The sequence below is a fragment of the Aquarana catesbeiana genome, linkage group LG04, assembly GCF_042186555.1.
Source record: "Aquarana catesbeiana isolate 2022-GZ linkage group LG04, ASM4218655v1, whole genome shotgun sequence".
Taxonomy (NCBI): domain Eukaryota; kingdom Metazoa; phylum Chordata; class Amphibia; order Anura; family Ranidae; genus Aquarana; species Aquarana catesbeiana.
The window spans coordinates 572,632,289-572,659,100 of NC_133327.1; the positions used below are offsets into that span (position 1 = coordinate 572,632,289).

General features: G+C 42.1%; 1 protein-coding gene across 2 annotated transcripts in view; it reads right to left on the bottom strand.

Annotated features, from left to right (window-relative positions):
- Nucleotides 1-26,812, bottom strand: part of NPHP1 (nephrocystin 1) — a 126,821-nt gene that overhangs the window by 77,010 nt on the left and 22,999 nt on the right. For both annotated transcript variants that reach the window (XM_073628063.1, XM_073628065.1), the window contains exons 3-5: nt 19,274-19,347; nt 15,459-15,519; nt 6,634-6,761 (exon numbers count right to left, since the gene is read on the bottom strand). In XM_073628063.1, coding sequence (XP_073484164.1) covers nt 6,634-6,761; nt 15,459-15,519; nt 19,274-19,347 — 263 coding nt within the window. The remainder of the gene's footprint in view (nt 1-6,633; nt 6,762-15,458; nt 15,520-19,273; nt 19,348-26,812) is intronic.

The following is a 26,812-nucleotide window of genomic DNA, read 5'->3' on the forward strand; positions in this document are numbered from 1 at the left end:
TCCATAGCAACCAAAAGTGTCCCTTTACGTCTAGTGCTGTTTTACATTATATGTACATATATGAATTTACTTGGAATATGTGTCCACTTATCCAATCAGATTGCCATGGGGCACATGGCTACTATACATTATGTACCCTAGATGCTTGTATTGCACATGCACATACTTATGTGAGTGTAAATATTGATGAATTGTCATTCACTATAATGCTTTTCATTTACGTGGTTTCTGTGATTATATTTGTACGCTGTTTCATGAATAAAGTATATGTACTTCCATTTCTATCTACCTCCACACTGTCTATGGCCTCATTCAAAGTCCCAAACCTCCATTGTATTTCCTGCATTAGGGATGGAGGCACACTATACATATATATATATATATATAGGTGCCTCATTTAAAGTCCCAAATTCCCCCCTTTCTCGTATATATATATAGGGATGGAGGCCATTAGACAGGGGTGACAGTGTTCCCCTGCCTCCCATGCTGTGAGGGTTTTCATATCCAGATGGCGATGTACCGTGTTGGGCATTGCTCTCCGGACATACCATTCCAGCACACTGGCCATGTGTTCCAACCTCCAATATGGAGTATCGTATGTCCAGGGCTGTTCTTACTGTGTCTGCTGCCCGGGAGCTGCGATGCGCTCTGCGTGGCCACGCCCCCCTATCGCCCCTCCTTTCGCCCCCCTTAGGGACTGGGAGGTGCGTATGGGGGAGGTGGCCGGTCACAGCGCATCGGCGCCACGCACCCTTCTCCACATGGGACGTCATGTATAGGCGTCATGATGCGGTAGTATGTGGTTTATCCATCTCGGCCGGCGCAGCTGGGGAATATGAGCGTCTCACGTGGGCGGTGGTTACCGTCGACGTCGGACCTCCTCCCCGCGCATGACGTGCCGGCGTGACGCTGGTTTGATTCAGCGTGCACATGCACAGGGCGGCTATATCTAGCCCCCCACGATGCAACTTTTCTTGTTATCACCCATTTGAGATGTCTAGCTCACCATCCCGCAGCTCACCTTTAGTCCAGCTATACAAGTAAGCCTTTACTAAATTTGACAACCTTATTGGTCATGTACCACTGGTTACCTGTTACTTTTGGGTGAACAATTAATGTGATATACGATTTCATATTTCGTTTTAGGCTCTCTTTGGTAGTCACCATTGGCATACCACCCAGTCTCCTCAGATTTACCAACAACTTGTTTGCCAAATCCTGGGGAGGCCTTTCCACTCTGCACCTTGTTAGCACGCTGCTTTTTCTTACCTCAGCTCCCGGTAGAGACCATGTGGCCCTGGCTCCATACCCATTACATCTCAGCACAAATGACCTTCTGTAAGTATCCAGGGCAGGCTTATTTTGTCCTTCCCTGTCATGTTTTATTACATTCCCATTAATTACATTTCGTTATCCCCTATAGATGTCCCCAAGCATCCGCCCCTGATGAGTGTGCTATCACACGAAACGCGTCGGGCACTGTGGGGATGCAGACACATGCCCCCATCTTACCACCTATCCTGGGTTCTTGGGAATTGTTATACATCTGTTCTAACTATCTACTTTGAATACTATCCTTCAACCAATTATGGTCTTATTGTTTTTGTGACTTTTATTCCGGCTAGTGCTGTTTTACATTATATGTACATATATGAATTTACTTGGAATATGTGTCCACTTATCCAATCAGATTGCCATGGGGCACATGGCTACTATACATTATGTACCCTAGATGCTTGTATTGCACATGCACATACTTATGTGAGTGTAAATATTGATGAATTGTCATTCACTATAATGCTTTTCATTTACGTGGTTTCTGTGATTATATTTGTACGCTGTTTCATGAATAAAGTATATGTACTTCCATTTCTATCTACCTCCACACTGTCTATGGCCTCATTCAAAGTCCCAAACCTCCATTGTATTTCCTGCATTAGGGATGGAGGCACACTATACATATATATATATATAGGTGCCTCATTTAAAGTCCCAAATTCCCCCCTTTCTCGCTTTACGTCAAAAATGGCTTTAGACCAGCTAGAAAACAGCGATAGTAAATTAGAACACTTGCAGAATTGAGCGATAGTGAATTGTGTGGAAATTTATTTTATTACTATTTATTTTTATTTTTTTTAATTATTAATTTTTTTTTAAATTATATTATAATTTATGTTTTTGTGTTTCAAACTTTATCATACCCGGGATATCTACTAGACTCTTGTTTGGACAGATTTAAGTGTGTTATTGTTAAGAATTACAGGCCTACAATATAAAACGCCAAATTTCCATGCAAAATAATTGTACCGCTTTCAGCACCTAAAATCAGAAATAATCATACCGCCAGGGAGGTTAAAGAAGAAGATACAGGTCTGTGAGAGCCAGAAATCTTGCTTGTTTGTAGGTGACCAAATACTTATTTCCACCACAATTTGCAAATAAATTATTTCAAAAATCAGACAATGTGATTGTCTGGATTTGTTTCCACATTTTGTCTCTCATAGTTGAGGTATACCTATGATGACAATTACAGGCCTCTCTCATCTTTTTAAGTGGCTGACTAAATACTTTTTTGCCCCACTGTATCTAGGCCACTTCATGATCTTAATGTGCTTCTTCTTCAGCCACTCCTTTGATGCCATGGTGGTATGTTTTTGGGTCATTGTCATGCTGGAAGACTCATCCATGACCCATCTTCAGTGTTCTGGCTGAGGGAAGAAGGTTTTCATCCAAGATTTTACAATACACGGCCTTGTCCATTGGCCGCTCAATGCGGCAAAGTCGGCCTGTACCTTTAGCAGAGAAACAGCCCCAAAAAATAATGTTTCCACCTCTGTGCTTGACTGTAGGGATAGTGTTTTTAGGGTCATAGTCAGCATTTTTCTTTCTTCAAACACGGCGAGTCGAGTTAATGCCAAAGAGCTCAATTTTGGTCTCATCTGACCACAGCACTTTCTCCCAATCATTCTCGGAATCAATTAGATATTTGTTGGCAGACTTCAGACGGGCCTGTACAAGCCTTTTTGAGGAGGGGGACCTTGCGGGTGCTGCAGGATTTCAATCTATGGCAACGTATTGTGTTACCAATGGTTAGTTTGGTGACTGTGGTCCCAACTGCCTTGAGATCATTCACAAGCTCCTCCCGTGTAGTTTTGGGCTGATCTCTCACTTTTATCATGATCAACGTTATCCCATGAGGAGAAATCTTGCAGGAGCTCCAGACCAAGGGTGATTGATGGTTATTTTGTATTTTTTCCCATTTACGAATAATCGCCCCAACAGTTGTCTCCTTCTCACCAAGCTTCTTGCTGATGGTCTTGTAGCCCATTCCAGCCTTGTGCAGGTCTACAATCTTGTCCCCGACATCCATGGATAGCTCTTTGGTCTTGCCCATGATGGTGAGGTTTGAATGAAATAAAGAGATTCTGTGGACAGGTGTCTTTTATACACATAACAAGTTGTCATTAGGAGCACCTTCCTAAATTGACAGGACTAATTTGTATACCACATGAGCACATACTGTAGCCAGTCTGCGAGAGCCAGAATTATTGTTGGTTGGTAGGGGATCAAACACTTATTTTACTCACAGAACTGTAGCTCAATTTATAACATTTGTATCATTTGTTTTTTCTGGATTTTTGGTTGATATTTTGTCTCTATCATTTAATATACACCTATGATAAAAATTATAGACCCTTAATTTCTTTGCAAGTGGTCAAACTTACAAAATCTGCAGGGGATCAAATCATTATTTTCCACACTGTACTATGGTATTGTTGCAAACTATGCAGCGGTTTTGAGCATTTTTACTGAGTATAGCAGGTCTAAGCTGAAATTCCAGATATTACATTAGAACAAAATTTTATGGTCATCCTAAGTCATATCTGGTCATTACCAAGGGATACTAATTAGCTTTAGAGGTAGAATTATATCTGTGTTCGGTATAGGAGGCATAAATATCAGAATGCTGGACAATCTACCCTTTATGTCGAAGATTATAGTGGCCGGTCTCGGCCCTACAGTGGAGACTGCAGCCCAGTCTCTAGTTGTAGAAAAAGTAGAAAAAAAGAGGACGCACCAGCCTACTGCATTATCCCAAGTAAATTTATTGATAAAAGCAAAGTAAAAACTACTCACAAACATGTGGAGAAATATTGTTTCTATGAGCCACCTAGTTGAGGCAATCGATCCTGAAACTGACAGTCTCCAGATGGCAAAGGGGAGGACATCAGGACCACTACTGGCTGACGCGTTTTGAAGGAGTACCTTCTTCCTCTGATCCTCTCTTTTTTTGTATTTTTTCTATCACTATTAGGATATCCCCTATCGTGGAGGGCAGCAAGGCCAGAAAATCTATCTCTAGAGTAAAAGACTATCCGGACATCACACTAATGCACAAGAGTGTTTGTTTGCTGTTATCAAAAACCAGTCTCTAGTTGTACCTGCTTAATTATTCATAATTGTCCTTTGGACTGTTTTGAGTCCTTTTTGTCAGCATTTCCTGTGTTAGGCATTGATACTTGCAACCTTTATGCTGAATGTTCTGTAATGTACGTCTTCACACTACTTTGTATAGTTTTTTCTAAATGTAAACCTAATGAAAACGATTGAAAAACAAAATGTTGGCCGATCTGTCCGAAAAAGGAAAAATGGATGACTATCATTCCATGTTTATGTGTAAACTTTTCTTCAAATCAGCTAAATTTTTCATCCCATGAGCCTAATGACATAATAATCTCACTAGTTCCGTTAAGTTCATCCACTAGTGTTGGTAATTAGTAGGAGCTTGATTATCAGTTAAGCCTATGAAATGGCTACCTTGCCTGTTGCATGGGTGGCAGGAATACCTTACACCAACTATCACATTAACTACACCAGTGGTCTCCAAACTGCAGCCCTTTGCTAGCCTTTATCCGCCCCTTGGGGAAATATTCCTTCCACTGACACCAACAGTGGGGAATAATACCTGCCACTGACACTAATGATGGGGCACTATTCCTCCCACTAATATCAATGATAGGGCACTATTACTCCCACTAATATCAATGATGGGGCTCTATTCCTTCCACTAGTATCAGTGATAGGGCACTATTCCTCCCATCGGCACTAACAATGGATCACCATTTCTTCCACTGATAGCAAATGTACGGCACTATTCTTCCCACTGATATCAATGATGGGGCACTAATCCTCCCACTAATACCAATAATGGGGCACTATTCCTTCCACTAGTATAAGTGATGGGGCACTATTCCTTCCACCCACATCAACAATGGATCACCATTTCTTCCATTGATACCAATGGTGGGGCACTATACCTCCCACTGATACCAATGATGGGGCATTACTCCTCCTCCTACTGACCACCAATTCTGAGGCCATACTTATTCTCACTGATGCTGGGCCTGGGACAGTTTCTACTCGCTGGCCACAATCTGGCCTCCCTAAATTCTGAAGGACAGTAAACTGGTCCTTTGAAAAGTTTGGAGACCCCTAAACTATACCATCCAGCTACACATACAGTATCTTCACTAATTTGTCCTATGACCCTTCCTACTGCCTATCTCTAACCGCCACCATCTTGCAGGAAAATTGCATTCATACGTTTTAATTTGTAAAACTAACTTTATTTTCAAAATGACTTTCATCTTCTGAAATAGTGGGATATATTATATAAAAATTTGATTTTTATAATTATGTAAATCTGTTTAACATAAAGGGCCAGCCTACTCAAAACTGAAGTATTAATATTAGGGCTGCGAAAATTAACAATTAATTCCTCGATTAATCGTTAATTTTTTTGATCGATCAAAATTTTTTTGATCGGTAGGCTGCCTGCCCTGCGGCCACTTTGGGCCAAGCTGTGGCTGCAGTGCAGCGCTCCGCTCCCTCCTCCACTATATGTCATACACAGTCTGCGGGCATCTCCCGCTGTGTGTCTCGGAGCTGAGTGTGAAAACTTTGGCCGCGCTGTGAGAAAAGTCCCGCCCTCCTCCTAGATCAGCTCGTGTGATAGATGCAGTGTTCTGTCTCTGACTACAATGAGGCTGCGATTATGGGCACGGTGAGACTGCATTATGGGCACGGTAAGGCTGAGACTATGGGCACGGTAAGGCTGAGTTTATGATGTGTGACGTCTTAGCCATGCCCCGCTATGTCCGGCTTCGGCCGTTGCCAAAACAACGGTGATAAATCAGCTAAAAGTAGTTGGATCTGTATGTGCATTATAATTCATCGAAATTAGTTGATTAATCGATTAAAAAAAAATCGATTAATGGAACATGAAAATTTTAATCAGTAACAGCCCTAATTAATATGAATACTCTGTTAATGTGATATCTGTGCTTTGAGCTCCTGGGTCTGCATATCTGCTGTGCCCATTATGATGGGTCCCTGCTAGAGAGTTTATTAATTTTATATTTTGAAAGATGTAAGAGTAGTTGCTGATACACACAAAGTTGGGTGGGAGCATGAAAACTTTTCAGTAACAAACCAGGTAGTAAAGCCAGCAGTACTGGTGGAACTGTTCCCCTAAACTGTTGTAAACATTGTATACAGTATCTGCCTAGTCTGTATGCTGTAAATCACAAGTCTATTACCTATAAAGTACTTTAGTCAATCTATACAACGTACTTTAGATCTCCATCACCCCGAGATAAAGCCTTGGCAAGATTTTGCAACTTTTGAGACAGCTGTATCAATCTACGATCTTCATCTTCTTTCCTTTGGTCATAATTGCCAACAGGAGCAGGTTCATCGGCCTGACAAAAGGGCAAGGAAATTAATAGATAGACATTGTTATTTTTGCATTTTAGAGGGCTTTAACTTAACCATCTGAACATTTTATGAACTATATATATTTTTTACTTTTTATTATTATACAGTACAACAGTTTGGATTCACTTGTAGTAAAAATAAAACCAAACTTTCAGCAAACAGATAAGTATAAAGTACATATATGGGGCAGTTAGCATTGTTAGATATAGAGGTCAGCAATGGCCTCCAGCTGTCTGGTGGTGAAGTTCACTTTTCCCACATACAGATGACATCTTCCGGAGCATTTTACACAAGGGATTTTTCATGATATGTTTTCCTGTTATAGACTATGTTACATAATTTTTGCACTTTCTAAAAATTATTTGCACTCTTCATAATTTAGGTGCTATATCAATTTTCAGTGATATGTAAAATTACTGGCATCTTACATTGGTGATAACTTTTGATGTTTGTATTGTTTATGTAGCGCTGCTCTCGTTTTAATACATGGGAGCTGTTTTAAAGAAACTGTACTTTTGGCCATCCAGTTCAGATATATTAATACAACTCTGCCACACAGGACAGTCCTGACCGACAGGGAAAATTATCTGATTAAGTTCTGCCAAGGTTAATAAACTCTTGCAGATCTTGTACCTCCTTGAGCAAATAAACAGTGCAAATAAACAGTGAAAAAAGAAGCAGATGACTGATTAGCTCATTTTTCTCGCTCTTTGCTTTCGCCGTCTATCAGCATGCTCCTTTTTAGTACATAGTACATAAGTAACTGACCTGCTTTTCCCTTTCCCCTGCTGAGCTCTGTGGTGCAGTGTATTTCATGAAGCTGAAAACCAAGCTGAATTCAGGTACGTACACAGATTGCATAAGAAAATAACATTAATGACGCTTTAATAAATACAGAAATGCATTTATTTGTGTCTTTTATTCTAACAGGAGCTCAGCTTTAACTTTCTTGGTTCAGCCATTACTGTTTGGAAATGCATTCCTAAAGAGCAAAAACAGTTAGAAATGGACAAAATTGATTATTTTATTAAATTAAATTAAAAATAGGTTAAGGCTTAGAGCTCTTCCACGTGGAGCGGAGTCTTCTCCGATCAGCATCAGCATCCCTGATCAATATTCCAACATACTAGGACTTCCGGCCGGATGTGATCACGGCAGCACACCTTCCTCCACAGCTCCGTCTCTCCTGTCTGAAATCCGTGACAGTGGAGTGATCACAACAGCTTGCCGAGCTTACCACTAGATAGAGGAGAGAACGCTGATTCTAGTGATGCCCTCTTCAACTTCAAAGAAGTCCGCTAAGGCACTGTCGGATCAGAGACAGTCTCACTCTATTAAGGAAACGGCGCCTGGCCCCGCCCCCGCCATCTTGTCTTCTTCGCCGAAGGAGCAGCGCGCCAAATCGGCTGCTGGTAAGATGGCACAGGCTAAAGAAACAGGGGGAGAAGCATCAGAGAATGCTCTGGCAAAATCAGTGGACATAGAAGCGATCACCAGACCGATATTGGAGGCGATCGGTGCTAGCAAAGCAGAACTCATGGGACGCATTGATCACCTCTCCTCTGAGTGCAACTTAATAAGGCACGACCTGGATAAGTTTAGAGGTAGGATGACCACAGTGGAGACACGGGTCTCTGAAATAGAAGATGCCTCTCATGATCATGGTGCTCAAATAGCTGAGCTTAGAGACCAAGTTAGGTCACTGCAAAACAAAGCTATTGACGCAGAAGATCGCCAGAGGAGGAACAACATCCGCGTGGTGGGACTCCCTGAGGGAGCAGAAGGAGACAAACCTGCGCAATTTGCGGAACGTCTCTTCAAGCAGCTTTTGTCCCTGCAGGATATGCCTCCTACCTACGTAGTGGAGCGAGCTCACAGGGTCCCTGCAGGCAACAGACCCCCAGGAGCCTACCCTAGACCTTTTTTGGTTCGCTTCTTGAACTACCGAGATCGTGACATGATCCTGTCCCAAGCCAGGAAACTACAAGAACTCCGACATGAAAATGAAAGAGTGATGCTTTTCCCAGATTTCTCAGTAGCGACACAACAGAAGCGACGATCATTTACTGAAGTTCGAAGACGCCTGAGAGAAAAGGAGGTCAAATACAGTATGATGTATCCCAGCAAGCTCAGAATACAACATAAAGGATCGGTGAAATTTTTTGGGCACCCGGAAGAAGCCTGTGAATGGATGGACAAAGAATTTTAAAGTCCTGTGAACGACATGCTGGCAGGCAAGTGAAGCGGAAATGCCCTACTGAAGATTTTGTTTTTGTCTTTCTTTTTGCCTTCTTGTTTTTTGAGGCAATTTTCCTCCTTCCTTGAAGGGGCAAGAGGATCCCAGTTTTCCTTGTATAAGGGCCTTGCAACACAGGTGCAATACATGAGAAAAATCTCAATATCCAGGATATAAATCTGGTGGTGAGGCCGACACCCTTCCCCATACAATGTAGATCATGGTGCTGACTGGTGGGGGTTTTTTTTTGTGCTTTTGCGGGGGTTCTAATCCTGGGTTTTTCTTTTGTTTTTTATTCCCTCCTTGTTTTATTTATGCTTTTTTCTTCTCTGTCTACACATTACCTGAGAATATCACATACCCAGATTTTTTGCAATATCATAAGCATCTCCACTTCTTATGGCAGGAGTTAGTGGAGGGGACATGGACTACAAAAAGGAAATGCCGAACTTTCCATTACTGCGGCGGGAATTCGCTGCAATTTTTTGGTTGTTGTTGTTTTGTTCAGGGATCAAGCTCTATACCGGTATGGTTTTGTTGGTTGCTGGTATAAAAGCAAGGGTGGGATGTTCTAGGGCCACAGCTCGACCTAGGGGTTATTATTATAAATATATTTTCCCCACAGATATGCTAGATAATATAATTGGGGCTAGTCCCCCTTGGCGGATGTTTCTCTGGCTAATATTTGATAGTAAAAGTTGTAATGGCGGATGATATTAGGATTGTGTCTTGGAATGTTCGGGGCCTTAACCACAAACTTAAGAGTATAAAATCATACAATACAGCGCTCGAAAATAAATATAATATGTGATCTCAAAACCTAGAGAAGAAGAGAGCTTTGTTGCAGCTGCAGAATGAAAGTACTGTACTTTAGTGATATATAACCAGGTGAACTGCGCTAGCAACTATGTATAAATAAGATATACCACATAAAAATGGACTGAAAAACACAAATAGTGAATAAAGGTGTCGCAAATAGTGAATATAAAAGGTGTCAAAGAACTGGACATGCACCCTGTGCAACACACCCAATTTTGTGTGAGAGTGCACAGGAGTGCACTACCAGAACCACAAGACCTTCAATATAATAAATGTGATAGATCAATTCTTGTGCATAATGCTGCACAATGACAGAAAATGACAACGGGAGCGTACAAAAGTGCACTCCCTGGGTGAAAACCTTCACTGCGATAAAAATCAATTGGTGTGCATATTAGACAAGGAGTGAACTATAAAAAGACAAAAATAGCGGTTAACGTAACACTAGTGTAAGGAAGAGAAATAAAACAAATATACTCTCAAAAAATTCACAATCAAAAATGACTTATGGAGCGATCCCCTCAGGAAATGTCAGGTGGGATAGTGAAATCATGAAATGTCAGCAATAACCAAATTGCAAACAGAGAAACGTAACTAATGGTTAAAACCCCTTCATGGGAGAAGCAATAGGCGGACTTCCAGCTTTTTCATCCTTATGGTCAAACAGGGCTGATGGTATAACAATGTTGAAATTGCTTGGAAGAAACCCCAAAGCTCGCGTTCCACCAAAAGAGAAAGGAGAAGCATATAGCATAAAACCTTAGGATACCAAGGGGTCACCTGCGCATATATGCGCTACTCACGGGACCGGTATGCAGAGCAGGCATTCAGATATTTGGTCGGTTCGCCGCTCTCAGGCGTGCGTTCCACCAACACCAGGAAGTGATGTCACTGGTAGCAAATCAGGTAGACGTGGACAGGATGTTGCGTCGACGCGTTTCGCCCCTCCCCCAGGGCGTTATCAAAGTCTTTGATAACGCCCTGGGGGAGGGGCGAAACGCGTCGACGCAACATCCTGTCCACGTCTACCTGATTTGCTACCAGTGACATCACTTCCTGGTGTTGGTGGAACGCACGCCTGAGAGCGGCGAACCGACCAAATATCTGAATGCCTGCTCTGCATACCGGTCCCGTGAGTAGCGCATATATGCGCAGGTGACCCCTTGGTATCCTAAGGTTTTATGCTATATGCTTCTCCTTTCTCTTTTGGTGGAACGCGAGCTTTGGGGTTTCTTCCAAGCAATTTCAACATTGTTATACCATCAGCCCTGTTTGACCATAAGGATGAAAAAGCTGGAAGTCCGCCTATTGCTTCTCCCATGAAGGGGTTTTAACCATTAGTTACGTTTCTCTGTTTGCAATTTGGTTATTGCTGACATTTTATGATTTCACTATCCCACCTGACATTTCCTGAGGGGATCGCTCCATAAGTCATTTTTGATTGTGAATTTTTTGAGAGTATATTTGTTTTATTTCTCTTCCTTACACTAGTGTTACGTTAACCGCTATTTTTGTCTTTTTATAGTTCACTCCTTGTCTAACATGCACACCAATTGATTTTTATCGCAGTGAAGGTTTTCACCCAGGGAGTGCACTTTTGTACGCTCCCGTTGTCATTTTCTGTCATTGTGCAGCATTATGCACAAGAATTGATCTATCACATTTATTATATTGAAGGTCTTGTGGTTCTGGTAGTGCACTCCTGTGCACTCTCACACAAAATTGGGTGTGTTGCACAGGGTGCATGTCTAGTTCTTTGACACCTTTATATTCACTATTTGCGACACCTTTATTCACTATTTGTATATTTCAGTCCATTTTGATGTGGTATATCTTTTTTATACATAGTTGCTAGCGCAGTTCACCTGGTTATATAACACAAACTTAAGAGGGCCTCAGTATTCCAATACCTCAAACAATCCCGACCACATATCATGCTTCTACAGGAAACACACTTGGATGGCAGTAGAATACTTTCTCTACGCAAACCATGGGTTCAAAAAGCCCTACATTCAACGTACTCCACCTTTGCTAGAGGAGTCTCTATCCTAATTTCCAAGTCTCTACCGTGCACGATCCATCATGTGTTTACTGACCCAGAAGGCAGATATGTGGCGATAGTTATAGAAATCTGTCATAAAACTATCATGCTAGTGAATGTATATATGCCTCCACCCTTTCGGGTCAAGCTATTATATGATCTCTTGACGAAAATGGCGCCATACGCTCACCTCCCTGTGGTTGTGTTGGGGGATTTCAATGCCGTTCTGGATGCGGTGTTGGACACCTCCAACCCGGCTAGGGGGGGTTCAGCTGACTTAAATGGAGACTATTCACTCACTTACAAATACAGTCAGGGGCTTCCGACACTAGAGTAGTGGTCTCTATTGATTTTGAAAAGGCCTTTGACTCTGTAGATTGGTCATTCATGTTCAAGGTCTTGGAGTTTATGGGTTTCCGCCCACGCTTTAGGAAATGGGTGGCCATGCTTTATAGACATCCGAAAGTGGCGATCCGATTGGGATCGTCCACCTCGGATTTCTTTGAAGTGGATAGGGGAACCAAGCAAGGTTGCCCGCTATCCCCTTTCTTGTTCGCCCTTGCCCTGGAGCCACTGGTGGTAGCACTTAGGTCCTCTCCAACAATAAAATCCATACGAGTGGGTACAATAGAAGAGTCTCTGGCACTATACGCAGATGATATGTTATTGTTCCTTGAAGATCCGGGGGATTCCTTGAGAGCGGCACTAGGAATCATAAATCATTTTGCAGCCTTCTCAGGTCTAAAAGTAAATTGGGGAAAATCGTCCATTCTACCAATAGATTCAGGGGCCAAGACGGGAGCGGATCCCCACCTACCACTACAATGGGTCACGTCCCTTAAATACCTTGGGGTACAGATCACTTCAAATGTTCAAGACTATATGCTACTTAATTTACTGCCACTGATAGCGGTATTGAAACAAAAAGTACAAACTTGGACAAAACTCCCGCTATCCTTAATAGGTCGCATTAGTTTGCTAAAAATGAAATTTCTCCCTGTTATATTGTACTTTCTGAGGCATGCACCTGTCTGGATACCGAGGTCATTTTTCCGGAAGCTAGACAGCATTATCTCATCTTTCATTTGGGCTCCTAAAGCTCCCAGAATAGGACTCAAAGTACTGCAAGAACCGGGGGAGCAAGGGGGATTGGCACTGCCTGATTGGCATAAGTACTACATAGCGGGGCAGATGGTTTTCGCGCACAGGTGGTTGGTAGCAGAAGATGGAGATGCGGCTACAGTCTTAGAGGCAGCTCACTTGGGGTCATATGACAGTCTGCGTTTTGCCTTGTTTAGAGGTACCAGGTCAGAACTGCCCCTAACACTAACAATGAAAGCCACTATTAAGGCCTGGGAAACAGCAGTGAAGCTGGCGTGCCCTAGTTATGGGGGGGTGTCACCTTCAACCCCCATTTGGATGAACCCGACTTTACCCCAATTCTACAACTTGCCAGACCCTATGATCTGGGCTAGTAGAGGAATCAAGACATTAAAAGATATAACAACCTTTGGTGAGATATTGACCTTTTCTCAACTACAGTCGAGGCATGATCTTCCCAATTCATATCTGTTTCGATTTTTACAAGTTAGACACGCTTTTCAGGCGCAGTTTGGGGAGATGAGGATGGAATCTCTGCCCTCGTCTCTTGAAACGTTGTTAACAGATGAGAATCTGAGTAAGCCCCTTTCAAACACATATAAAGAATTGTTCAAGGTAACCCCACTGGCAATCACCAGATGCAGGAAAAAGTGGGAGGTGGAGGTCCCGGATATACAGGGGGAGGACTGGGATGATCTATGGACTCAACCATTCAAACATCTGGTGTCTGCAAGGGACAGGTTGATCCAGTTTAAGTTTTTGCACAGAAGCTATTATACACCAGCTAAACTAAATAAGATTTTTCCCACTGCCTCGGCAGAGTGTTGGAGATGCTCTCACTCACCTGCAGATGCTTACCACATTTTCTGGCAATGCCCCCACATTCAAAGATTTTGGACTGATATCACAACCTGCATCGCTGAATTAATACCAGTGCCGATCCCACTGACAGTCAGGGTTTGTCTGCTTGGATTAGTAGATGAGATAGTACCCACACGGGCCATGCGCACAATGCTAAATGTTCTGTTTTTCTATGGTAGAAAGGCTATCTTGCTGGCATGGAAAAGACCAGAGGCACCGAGCATATCCTCCTGGAAAAGCCAAGTGAACTCCATGGTACCTTACTATAAAGCAACATATGAGTCCAGGGGGTGTAAGAAAAAATTTGATAGGGTGTGGCAATCGTGGTTTAATTCCAACAACACGGTGGGGTAGTGGATGAGAGTACGAAATGAAAATGATGTTTCTAGACAGGATACATCCCCTGGTGGAAATATGCAATACGAGGTTTTTGACTAGGGGAGCGTCTGCTGAGATTATTACTGGTATACTTATAAAAATGCAAGCATAACTCCTTGATTTAGATGAGGTGGAAAACTGAAGATCCAGTTTTTCTGTTGAGCTGTGGTTGGGGGGGGGGGGGGAGGGGGAGTCGGGGGAGGGGATTGAGATATATTTTAGTTAGTAGGTCTCTGTTAGACAGGGATATGGTCATGTTGACCTAATAGGGATAGTGTCCTATCGACACGTCCAAATGTTGTATGTATATGTCTTTTAAAAAGAAATAAACAGAATTTTTCACAATAAAAAAAATATTTCAATGTACTACTGCAGTGAACTGGAATATGCACATTCAAAGCCATATCATAATTTTGGGCTTGAGGAAGTGTAGTAATACTGTGATTTACAATTGCACTGTATGCAAATTTACTCCAAATTACAAGCTACAAACTAATCATCAAAAGCCCTTAGTTTGAAGGAAGAGTAGGTAGAAAGGAGCACCCAGTGTCCAGTAAATACAAGTTGGAAGGGGAGTTTTTCAAGGCATTTATTAGAAATAGCAACAAGTTTAACAAGCCAACATGTTTCCTAGGAACAAAGGCTCCCCTTCTTCAGGGCTGTTGCTACATGCTACTATATGTGGAAGAATCCCAAACAAGTGTGACTGTTGCATAAAGTTCAGACGGATGAATGTCTGAGTTTCCGCTGTGCTCGCTTTTTGCGATTTCTAATAAACATCTTCAAACTCACCTTCCAACTTAAATTTTCTGGGCAATGGCGCTCCTTTCTACCTCCTGTTCCTAGTCCACATGTGGAAACGACTATAAGGCCATACCCAAAGCTAGCAGGCCCCAAAGGGGGCGATCTGTCACCTTCTTTCAAGTTGGGCACAAATCGTTGGAAGAGAAGTCTTCCTACTCGCCTTTGTCATCACCCACCCAAGACCAGTGACTGATTGAGTCAGTCCAGCGTGGTTTCCAATTCTAATAAGCTTAGGCTGAAGGAAAATATTCATTTCAAATTGCCCCATAAGACTAAAGTTCAGTTCAATGGTATTCCACCAGAGATCTGCCTATTAAAGCTAATATACCCCTAATAAACTTGAAAACATTTTTCACCCTAAAAGACCAACATACCCCCTTTCCAGAATGGAATACCTGCAGCATTATCTGAATACCAAGTTTGCCAACTTGTTTTTCTTACCTTTTTTAAATTCTGAAGTGTCTCCCTGTTTGTGTCCACCAAACTCTTCAGGTGTACACTTCTACATAAAAAGAATGATAATAATGAGTGCAAGGACAATGAAAGGAAGCCAGCATACATACACTGTCACTTGGCAATCAATAGGAAAAAGCCTAAAGCATACACAAGAGAGCTGTACAGCATACGTTTGGGTGTAATTCTATGCCTGGGAGTCACAGGTGCAGCTTACAGCTTTCTGCCAAACAACCTGTCAAAATCAATGACAGGCTGAAATATACAGAGTGCCCTACACAGATATACACACATCCGAGGGGTACTTGTATTCAGGAACATATACAATGCCCCGAAGGCAGACTGTCTGCATTCCAGGTAGAGTATACGTTGCTTCACATAAGTAAAGCTCAGATGTGTGTGTATATTGGCGTACAGCGGCTGCGTATTTCAGCTTGTCATGGATTTTGACAGGCTCCAGGCAGCGGGCCGTGTGATGCACCTGTAACTCTCAGGCAGGGAAATACACCTGAATATATGAGGGGTCTTCAGAAAGTTTCCACACTTTTATTTTCGTTGGAAATGGTGAGGGCAGGAGGAGTAGTAATTGGTCGTGTCTGAGAGTGTCATGTGACTAGTCTGCCTGGCAAGTCCTCTGACCTTGCAGTTTAGTATAGGAGTTGTCATGCTGTGGAGAAAATGGCTGTGAAACTTATCAAAAAAAGTGCGGAAACTTTTTGAAGAACCCTCGTATATGCTGAACGGCCCTCTGGTGGCCCTGTGCATGCACGATAAAAGGCATTATTGAACCAACTGCCAGAAAGTACAAACAACTCAACCTAATATAAAGGACAGGGATGATTTCAGCGACCCAAATCTCATTTCATAATAAATTCAGCTCAGCTACAAATGTAACTCAGTATTTTATACTGTATATATAGTAAATAATAAAGGCAAAGAAGGTATTTGAAAAAAAGAATATTTATCCTCTCATAAGTCTAGGCTTGCTTGGCCTTTTAACAATGACTTGGTTGAGGTCCTAGGCCAGTGATGGTGAACCTTGGCACCCCAGATGTTTTGGAACTACATTTCCCATGATGCTCATGCACTCTGCAATGTAGTTGAGCATCATGGGAAATGTAGTTCCAAAACATCTGGGGTGCCAAGGTCCACCATCACTGTCCTAGGCTATGAACAGAGGAACAGATATTTAAAGAAAATTTCAAACAGACAGGTCTACTACACACACTGCATGCATTTTAGCAAATATAATTTTGTTTTCCTCCAGTATGCCTACTGCAAACACAACCTTGAGAAAGACCTTTTTTTTCTTAATTGGAGGTTGTGCAGGAAAGAGGAGAACAAAAATTAATAGTATTACAGCTTGCCAGCCCTTAGAAGTGGTGGGTGCATTAGTTTTCTTTTTTTAACATTTGTTTGTTTTCTTTTAAACTGGTAATCCTGCAATAAACTCACTTCCTGTCCTTGGATGACAACTGTACTGAGCAGCGTTGTCACTCTAGCACATGCAGTGTGTTAGGACTACATTAACACCTGCCTCTCTTATCCATAAACAGAGGGAGGTGTTTTTTAGTCCACGGAGATAGTAGAGAACAATGCTAACTGATATCAATCACAAGATTTCTGGCTGAATGGACAATAATTTTATTTTGCACCTGTCAAACAGATAAAATGCTTACAATGGAATAGCAGACAAAAAGGGCTGTCCCCCGAACAGGAATAGAGGGGAAATCTTCCAATGGACACACTAGTTCTGGGGACCCTGTTGAGAACAGGAGATTCCCTCACTTTAGGGGGATTTTCTCTCACTTCCCTTTTTGGCTACTGGATAGGAAGTGAAGGGAAATCTCCCCAATGGGATACAGACAGCAAGAAAAAAAAAACAAAGCTGACAAAGAGCATAACCCTTTCTTTCTAAATGATAAAAACATTTCAGGGTTATAACCACTTTAAGTGCAAATCTTTCTTTGTTGTCTCCCCAAGATTCCAGGTGCAGGGGGTTGGAAATACACAGAAAAAGCTGTTGCATATGCATTATATTGTCAAAAGTATTGGGACACACATGATCTTTAATGTCATCTCAGTCTTAGTCTGTAGGGTTCAATATTGAGTTGGCTCACCCTTTGCAGCTATAACAGCTTCAACTCTTCTGGGAAAGCCATCCACAAGGTTTAGGAGTGTATTTCTGGGATTGTTTGACCATTCTTTCAGAAGCACATTTGTGAGGTCAGGCACTTATGTTGAATGAGAAGGCCTGGCTTGCAGTCTCTGCTCTAATTCATCCCAAAGGTATTGTATCGGGTTGAGGTCAGGACTCTGTGCAGGCCAGTCAAGTTCCTCCACCCCAAACTCACTCATCCATGTCTTTATGGACCTTGCTTTGTGCACTGGTCCAAATCATTTGGTGGAGGGGGGATTATGGTGTGGGGTTGTTTTTCAGGGGTTGGGCTTGGCCCCTTAGTTCCAGTGAAGGGAACTCTTAAGGCGTCAGCATACCAAGACATTTTAGACAATTTCATGCTCCCAACTTTGTGGGAACAGTTTGGGGATGGCCCCTTCCTGTTCCAACATGACTGCGCACCAGTGCACAAAGCAAGGTCCATAAAGACACAGATGAGCGAGTTTGGGGTGGAGGATCTTGACTGGCCTGCACAGAGCCCTGACCACAACCCGATAGAACACCTTTGGGATGAATTAGAGCAGAGACTGCGAGCTAGGCCTTCTCGTCCAACATCAGTGCCTGAACGCAGAATGAGCTTCTGGAGGAATGGTCATACATTCCCATAGACACACTCCTAAACCTTGTGGACAGCCTTCCCAGAAGAGTTGAAGCTGTTACAGCTGCAAAGGGTGGGCCAACTCAATATTGAACCCTACGAACTAAGACTGGGATGCCATTAAAGTTCATGTGAGTGTAAAGACAGGTGTCCCAATACTTTTGACGATATAGTGTACTTTGCCAAATGAAAAGCATGCTAATTTGCTTGATGAATGTCCCCATATTGTCAAACAACTATGTTTTTACTTAATTATGAATTATTCATTTATTAGCAAAGCCCAGGTGTGAGAGGTGTCAATTCAGTCCTATTCTCTATACTGCTCTGTTTAGCGTTCCCATCAATGGGAAAAAAGCCATGAGATAACCAAATGATCCTGATAGACAGCAAGCTGTAAATAGGCACTACCTGGCTAGAACACAATTATTCAAAAATACTGCTAAGAAGCTCTAAGGGTCAAAATGTGTTTACTAAAGCTGACCTTACCCTGCTAGATTTTCGCATGAATGTTCTCACCAAGATTGTTTGTCCATGACTATACTAATTTCGTATGAAAGTCCTGAAAAAATGTTGTTCCACTGCCATGTTGCAAATTTTAATACTTGGTTTCAAAATGGAAGGAAGTTAATGTGATTCCGAATGGGAATCACATTTACAGTTAGAATCTTGTTCGACCAGATAAGAAACAAGAAGCATTTTTCATCCTTCTTCAATTTTTCTTGTCAGTGTAGTCAAAAATGATTTGACCACAACTGTTAAAAAATTGAACATCTCGAAAAAAAAGCCATTTTCAAACAAAACTCTACTGCCAGCTTTACTTTCCCTGAAAAAAGAAAACACTCCCAAATCCTGATCGCTTTACAATCTACACACTACGTATATTGATACCTTTTTGGAACAAACCTAAAAAATCCTATACTGTGTCACAGAATGAAGAGCCAACATGTTTAGTATTAAGCTAATCTTCACTGTTTTAAGTTGGGCTTCCTATTTCAGTATTTCAGTTAACATCCCACAGGACAATACCTTTGGTAGAAATCCTTTCTAACGGAAGGTTCTGAAGAATCCTTTTTTAAGGTGTCATTAAGTAGATCTTCAAACTAAAAAAAAAAAAAAAAAATAGGGTTTACAGCAAATTGTTATGGCTAACCAAAATACAATGACAAACAGGTGAGTCTGTATTTATATAAACAATTTAATTAAATATATATTTATATTTATAGATATAGAGAACCCAAAGTAATATTACCTGTTTAAATTTTCCAGATAAATGCAATAATATTACAAACAGGTGATAAATATTGTTAGTAGAATTTACATTCATAATTCCTATGCTCCAGACATTCTTACCATTTGGGTCTATCTAGAACTATCAACAACTGGCAATAAAATGTTCAATGGGTAGTTAGACATTGCAAAACAAAAGGATCAAGATGTGGATACAGTTTAGGAGTAGGCAGCGGGCAACTGGTTAGATTTTGCATGTGGTGTTTGGGTTCATTTAAAGAGGAAGTAAACTTCCATCCTTTGCTTTTACCTATAGGTAAGCCTATAATAAAACTTACCTATAGGTAGTGTAAATATCTCCTAAACGTGCACTGTTTAGGAGATGTGTAGTGTACATGCAGCCAGTGGCATCACTGGTGCTTGCACTCTGAAGGAACGGCCACCCGTTCCCTTTCTTCAGAGCCCCTTGCCGTGAATGACGGGTCGTCATCACGGCTCCAGCCAGTCACAGAGCCGGAGTCCGGAAGCAAGACGGGAGAAGATGAGAGCGCCTGCAGGGCTGACATCTTGGCACTGGAAGAGCTTCATTTTAAGGTAGGTTTAACCACTTACGGACCGCCGCACGCTGATATACGTCCTAAGTTTGAAGAGGAATATCGTTGTTATGGCAGCACCTAGCTGCCATAACCCCGGTATCCTCTTCTTTGGTTGGCGGTCGGCTTTCCGATAAGAGTGGTCTCTGCGGCGGATTTGCCGCAAGATCACTTACCAGCGGCGAGAGAGGCCCCCCTCCTCCTGCTGCGCTCCGGTGCCCTCTGCCGCTTACCGGAGCCGTCGGCAGCGGCAGAGGCGAACAGATGTTTCCCCTTGCTTGGTATGGAGTGAGGGGAAGATGGCCCCCACCCAAAACATTGCAGGGCAGAAGCGAGGTGAAAACATCACGTCCGCCCATAGCTCTTAAAGGACCTTTTTTTTTTTTTTTTTTTTAAATGACAACATTTTTTTTTTATTGCATTTTAGTGTAAATATAAGATCTGAGGTCTTTTTGACCCCAGATCACATATTTAAGAGGTCCTGTCATGCTTTTTTTTCTATTACAAGGGATGATTACATTTATTTTTTTTTTAAAAGAACAGTGTAAAAAATAAATATTTTTTAACCGCGCCCAGTCCTGCCGAGCTCGCGTGCAGAAGCGAACGCATACGTGAGTAGCGGCCGCCCCATGTACATTTACTGCAGCAGGGCGGCCCTTATGCGCAAAATCACGTACCTGTACGTGATAGTCATGCACAGCTCTGGGGTGTACACTCGCCACCGAAGCCACACTCCCACTGTGATTGGACACAGACGGAGTCAATCAGTGGGTCCGGCGGCCGCCGGCCACCCACAATTGCTCTCTGGAGGGATAGAACCGCAGCTTGCCTATGTAAACAAGGCAGATCGTCGTTTTGCCAGACAGGAAGAGAAAAATCTGTGATTCCTGCTAATCAGGAACACAGGTGTCCCTCGTCCTCGAGTCAGTCCATCCCACACAGTAAGAAAACACTCCCAGGGAACACAGTCAACCCTTTGATTGCCCCTGACTTTAACCCCTTCCCTGCCAGTGTTATTTATACAGTGTCACTGTATTTTTTTTTAGCACTGATAATAATAAATAACAACAATACATTTTATTTATAATGCCCTTTTCATCAAAAGATCTCAAAGTGCTACAGGTTTAAAGAGAAATGAGAAATGAAATGAATTGTCCTTAGTCTAGTTCTGGGTATATGAAGAAGGTTTGAATGAGTGGAGCGAAGAGAACATGTTATGTTTTGTGATTTGAGAAGTTCTTTGAAGTTGGGGGGGGCAAGTCCATGGATGCATTGGTGTGTGAGGAGGGAAACCTTGTGCTCAATCCTGGTGGAGACAGGAAGCCAGTGGAGTAAGTGAAGAATGGGGGTAATGTGCTCATGTTTCCGCGCTCTCATCAGGATCCTTGCTGCAGAGTTTTGGATGTACTAAAGCCTCTGCAGACTCTTTCTAGGAATCCCAATGAGAAATGCGTTACAGTAGTCCAGTCTGGAGGAGACAAAGGCATGAACCAGTTTTTACGGCATCTGAGAAGGAAAGAATAGGACGGAGTTTAGAGATTTTATGGAGATGGTAGAAAGAGGTCTTACATAAATGATTTATATGGACTTCAAAAGTAAGTTGAGAGTCCATTTTTACACCAAGATTTGTGACTCTTGTTGAGAGAGGGATGTTAGAACCAGAAAAGCTGATGCAGATTATCGATGATGATTTGGTCTGGTAAGAAGTGCCAATTAAGATGACTTCAGTTTTGGAACTGCTTAATTGAAGAAAGTTTTGCTCCATCCATACCTTTATCTCCTCCAGACAGGTGGTAAGTACTGATAGGGATGACTGTGAAGGTTGAGTTTCAGCTGTTGCATTTACATATAGCTTTGTGTCATCGGCATAACAGTGGAATGAAATTTTATAGAGACTAATAATTTGGCCAAGGGGGGTGAGGTAGAGAATGAAGAGGATGGGGCCAAGAACTGACCCCTGGGGGACACCACAAGTAACTGTATGTGGATTTGATTTGAAGTGACCCAGGGAGATATACTCTGTCCGGTTTGTGAGGTACGATTTAAACCAACTGAGGACTGTATCGTTAAGTCCAATATTGAGGTGGAGCCGGTTTAAAAGAATGCCATGGTCAACAGTATCAAAAGCAGCAGAAAGGTCCAGGAGGATAAGGAGGGAGGGAAAGCCAGCATCGGATGATATGAGGAGGTCGTTTGTAACTCTGACAAGGGCAGTCTCTGTGCTGTGAGCAAAGCGGAAACCTGACTGAAATTTTTCAAAGAGATTATTATGTTTGAGGTGGTCCTGAAGGTGAGTGGCAACTGCTTTCTCAAGTACTTTTGATATGAAGGGGAGATTGGAGATGGGCCTATAGTTGGATAGGACTTCTGGATCAAGAGTGGGTTTTTTGAGAAATGGTCTGATAATGGCAGTTTTTAAAACAGGAGGCACGTGACCAGTTTGGAGGGAATGATTTATAGCAGGGGTGATCAGGGGACTTAGGACAGTAATATGAATTTTTACCAGGGAGGTTGAAAGAGGGTCCAGGGAACAAGTGGAGGGTTTCATCTTCCTGATGATGTTCTGCACCTCTTCCAATGATATCTCAGGAAAGCAGTTTAGGGGTTGGGAGAGGATATATGTTGGGGGAACAATTTGGGTGGGAGAACCAGAAAGAGCAGAGCGAATTTTTAATGTGAAAAAATCCATGAATTTATTGCACTGCTCTTCTGTAAGGGCAATAAGTGGAGGGGATTTTGGTTTAAGAAGGTGGTTTAAAGTGGAGAAAAGCTGCTTAGAATTTCCTGGGCCATTTCTGATAGAGTAAAACTGTGACCTTGCCTCATTGAGGGACTGTGCATATTTATGTTGTTGCTCCTGGTAAATTTGTTTGTGGACAGTGAGGCCAGAGGCTTTGAAGCGCCGCTCAAGCACCCGCCCTGCTGGCTTCATTTTACGAAGGTGACTGTTCTTGTTTTAACAGGGGCATGGAGGTCCAAGAGGCTGCTAAGTTGGCTGTTGTAATAATCTACTGCTTTATCGACTGATGAAAAATGTGTGGAAAGACACTGAAAGTCTGCTGCCAAGAGTTCTGGGTTTATGTTTTTTAGGTTTCTGAAACAAATATTCCACTTAGGCCTGTAAAGGCCAGATGGGGGTAGCAAATCCATGGAGACAGCCTTGTGATCAGACACACCTAAGTCATACACCTGCAGGTTGAGGAGCAGAGTTTGTAATGACCAGATCCAAGGTATCCCCACTGGTGTGTGGGGACATCAACAAGTTGTTTTAAATTAAAACAATCCAGTAGTGGAAGAAATGCAGCTGCAAAACGGCAAGAAGGGGTGTCAACGTGGATGTTCATATCACCCAAAATTATAACATCAGCAGAGGATGTGCAGAAAGTTGTGAGATTTGACATCTCAGTGATAAATGATGGGTTTGGTTTTGGTGGTCGATAGATAAGGAGAAACAGCACAGGGGAAGGGGACTTACATTTAAAATGCATTAAAAGGCATTCAAATGAAGTTACTGCATTGGTGTCACTGGACCCCAAAAAGAGTCACTTAGTGTCAGATTTGTCCGCCGCAATGTCGCAGTCCCACTAAAAATTGCTGAGGGCCGCCATTACTAGTAGAAAAAAAAAAAAGGTCCATAAATCTATCCCATAGTTTGTAGATGCTATAACTTGTGTGCAAACCAATCAATATATGCTTTTTGGGATTTTTTAAACCAAAAATATGTAGCAGAATACAAATTGACCTAAATCAATGAAGAAATTAGATTAAAAAAAAAAAAATATTCAGACTATTTTATAGCAAAAAGTTAAAAATATAGTTGTTTTTTTTTTTTTTTTTCAAAATTGTCACTCTTTTTTGTTTATAGCACAAAAAATAAAAACCGCAGAGGTGATCAAATAGAACCAAAAGAAAGCTCTATTTGTGGGAAATAAAGGACATCAATTCTATTTGGGTACAGCGTCGCACATCCGTGCAATTGTCAATTAGACCTCTTTCACACTGGGGCTCTTTTCAGGCGTTTTAGCGCTAAAAATAGCACCTGTAAAGCATCTGAAAAGTGCCTCTCAAGCCACCCCAGTGTAAAAGTCAGAGTGCTTTCAAACTGGGGCAGTGCGCTTGCAGGATGGGAAAAAAAAGTCCTGCAAGCAGCATCTTTGGGGCGGTGGAGGAGCGGTGTATACACCGCTTCCCCACCGCCCCTGCCCATTGAAATGAATGGGCAGCGCAGCCGAAGCACCTGCAAAGCTTTTCGGCAGCGCCTCAACACGGAAGCTTTTAACCTACGCTAGTGGCTGAAAAAGTGCTGCTATAACAGCGGGTAAAGCGCCGCTAAAACTAGAGGTGCTTTACCGCTACTGCCCACACTGCCCCAGTGTGAAAGGGCTCATAAAGCAACGCAGTACAGTAATCGCAAAAAATGGCCTGGTCAGGAAGGGGGTAAAACCTTTCGGAGCTGAGGTGGTTAAGGGGAGCATAGGGCTGTACACTACATATGTATTTTTCAATAAAGGAAATAGATGGGAAAATGAAGAAAAGAAATGGGGAATAATAATATTCACCTTAAGCTTAAACCAGGAATGTCACCGTCCTGTTTTGCTTCTTTTGAAACCTTTTTATCTAGTTTCCTGGGTTATCCTTAAAGTGTTACTAAACCCACAACAGTAGAATCAGTCTGTATATGCAGTAAAATATGCTTGTTATACTCACTGTGGAACCTAAGGGGTTAATCCTCCACATTGTGTAAAAAGGCTGCTTGATCCTGTCTTCTCTGATTCTCTCCTTCTTTTACTGTCCCCAATCCATGTCCTGATGGTAAAGAGCCTTGCGGGGTACTCTGCACATGCCCACTTTGGTGTGTATTGCTAGAGAGTTTTTTTTTTTCCTGGAAGGGTGGATGTGCTTAGCACATGGCCAATCAGCACTGTCCAGACAGAGGGTCAGGGGTCCCACAGCCTCATAAGACAGTCAGAGTAGAATGAAAACTCCTCCTACAAGCTTTAACCAGACACTGATAGAAGTCATAAGACTGCTATATACTGCTGATGAGAAAAGGTATTTAGCCGTTTTTATTTACTAAAATAATTGCATTTCCATGTTAAGTGTACTGTGGGAGACCAGATTTAGTGAATGCAGGGTCCTGGGTTTAGTAACACTTCAATAAATATACTCACACACCCATCAAATTTAGCATTGTCCAGCTGTAGTCTACTGCAGCAAATCAGGCCCTACACTGCTATTTTCTCTTCTTAGGTCATGGAGCATGCCCAACAGATTGCCCCAAAGCTTCCTTGGATGCATGAAGTAGGTATCTCAGGATGCTGCAGACAGCTGGGTGTACATCATTCTTCCCTAGGCGAGAATGGCTGAAGCACAGGCTGCTTTCCAAAAGAGATCCATAAAGATATTTAAAAAAAAAAAAAAAAAAAAAAAAAAAAAAAAGGAGATATTGTCGAATGTGTAAAAGAAGGTGGGAAGAGGTCAATATTAATGAAATTACAAAATGGGGTGCAGGGTCCCTTTAAGATGGTGTACATTCGAGATGCAGGTACACAGTGCTTTGGTGGAGACCATGAACAGAAAAATGTGCCATGCCATTATTTGCCATCCAAAACTGCATGCACAATCTACTGCAAGTCTGCATGGTAGCAAGCTTCTAACTTCAGCTTGTTCAATTAAGCTTTGACCAAAAAAAAAAAAAACCTGGAAGCTGATTGGTCCCTATGCAGAACTGCATCAGATTTTATACTATGCAGAACTGCATCAGATTTTATACTCTCCAGTTTTAGTAAATCAACCCTAACGTGTGCTTTACTACTTGCCTGAACTATGGATCTGTGATGCCGCAGAGTGGTATCAAGAAGGATCTTTACTCTCTGTAGAGGTCTGACAATCCCCCTGCTGAGTCTGAGATAACATTCTCTTATGAATAAAGCTCCTAGTAGGTGGAAGAGCTCTAGTTCTGACTCCATAAGGCCTCATGTACACTGCTGCTGGTAAACAGACGATCAGAGACAGTTGGCTGCTTTTTTCAGCTGCCCCTGAACTCCAATGTTATCTTATCAGTACATGTACACAGGTTCGTATAATGTTGTTTTTAGGCAGTTGAGCTTAGAGGCCTTTTTTGGAAAGCAAAAAAATGAGTTTAGACGCTGAGTTCAGAGGCATTTCAAGAGCTCAACGCGGTAACTTGCATTTAGCCGCGTTTCGTTTACAGGCGTTTTTCATTTTTGGCTATTTTGAGAAAATAAAAAAAAAATACAATTTTTTTTTCAAACACTTCTAAATGCAAATGCGGCTAAACGTGCCTAAACGCCTTCAGGAGAGGTTGTAAAAACGTCCCGTGTACATTAAGCCTAAGGGGCTGAGAAACAACTGCACCCACACTGAGAGCAATCGTCCTTCTCTGCACCATGCTGGCCGGGGACAGGCTTTTCTACTCAGTCAGTGGCTGCATGACCAAAAAAAAAAAGAAAACACTTTGAGACTTTGAAAGGTACCTGAAATGTATTTAAGATTAAAGTTCAGTTTGGCTTTAACTTCCAGCTAGACCTACACAGAAGTCTGTAGGTGGAGACAGATGATTTAAATTAGGTTTTTATGGAAAAAAAAAAAAAAAAACCTTCTTTATCATGAGCATTATGTTCAATGGGGAAGCACTGATGGGATGTAAAAATGTTTAAAATATTTTTACAATCCCTGATCTTCTGTCAGTGTAAAGCCACGATTACATATGGTCCTCATTTGT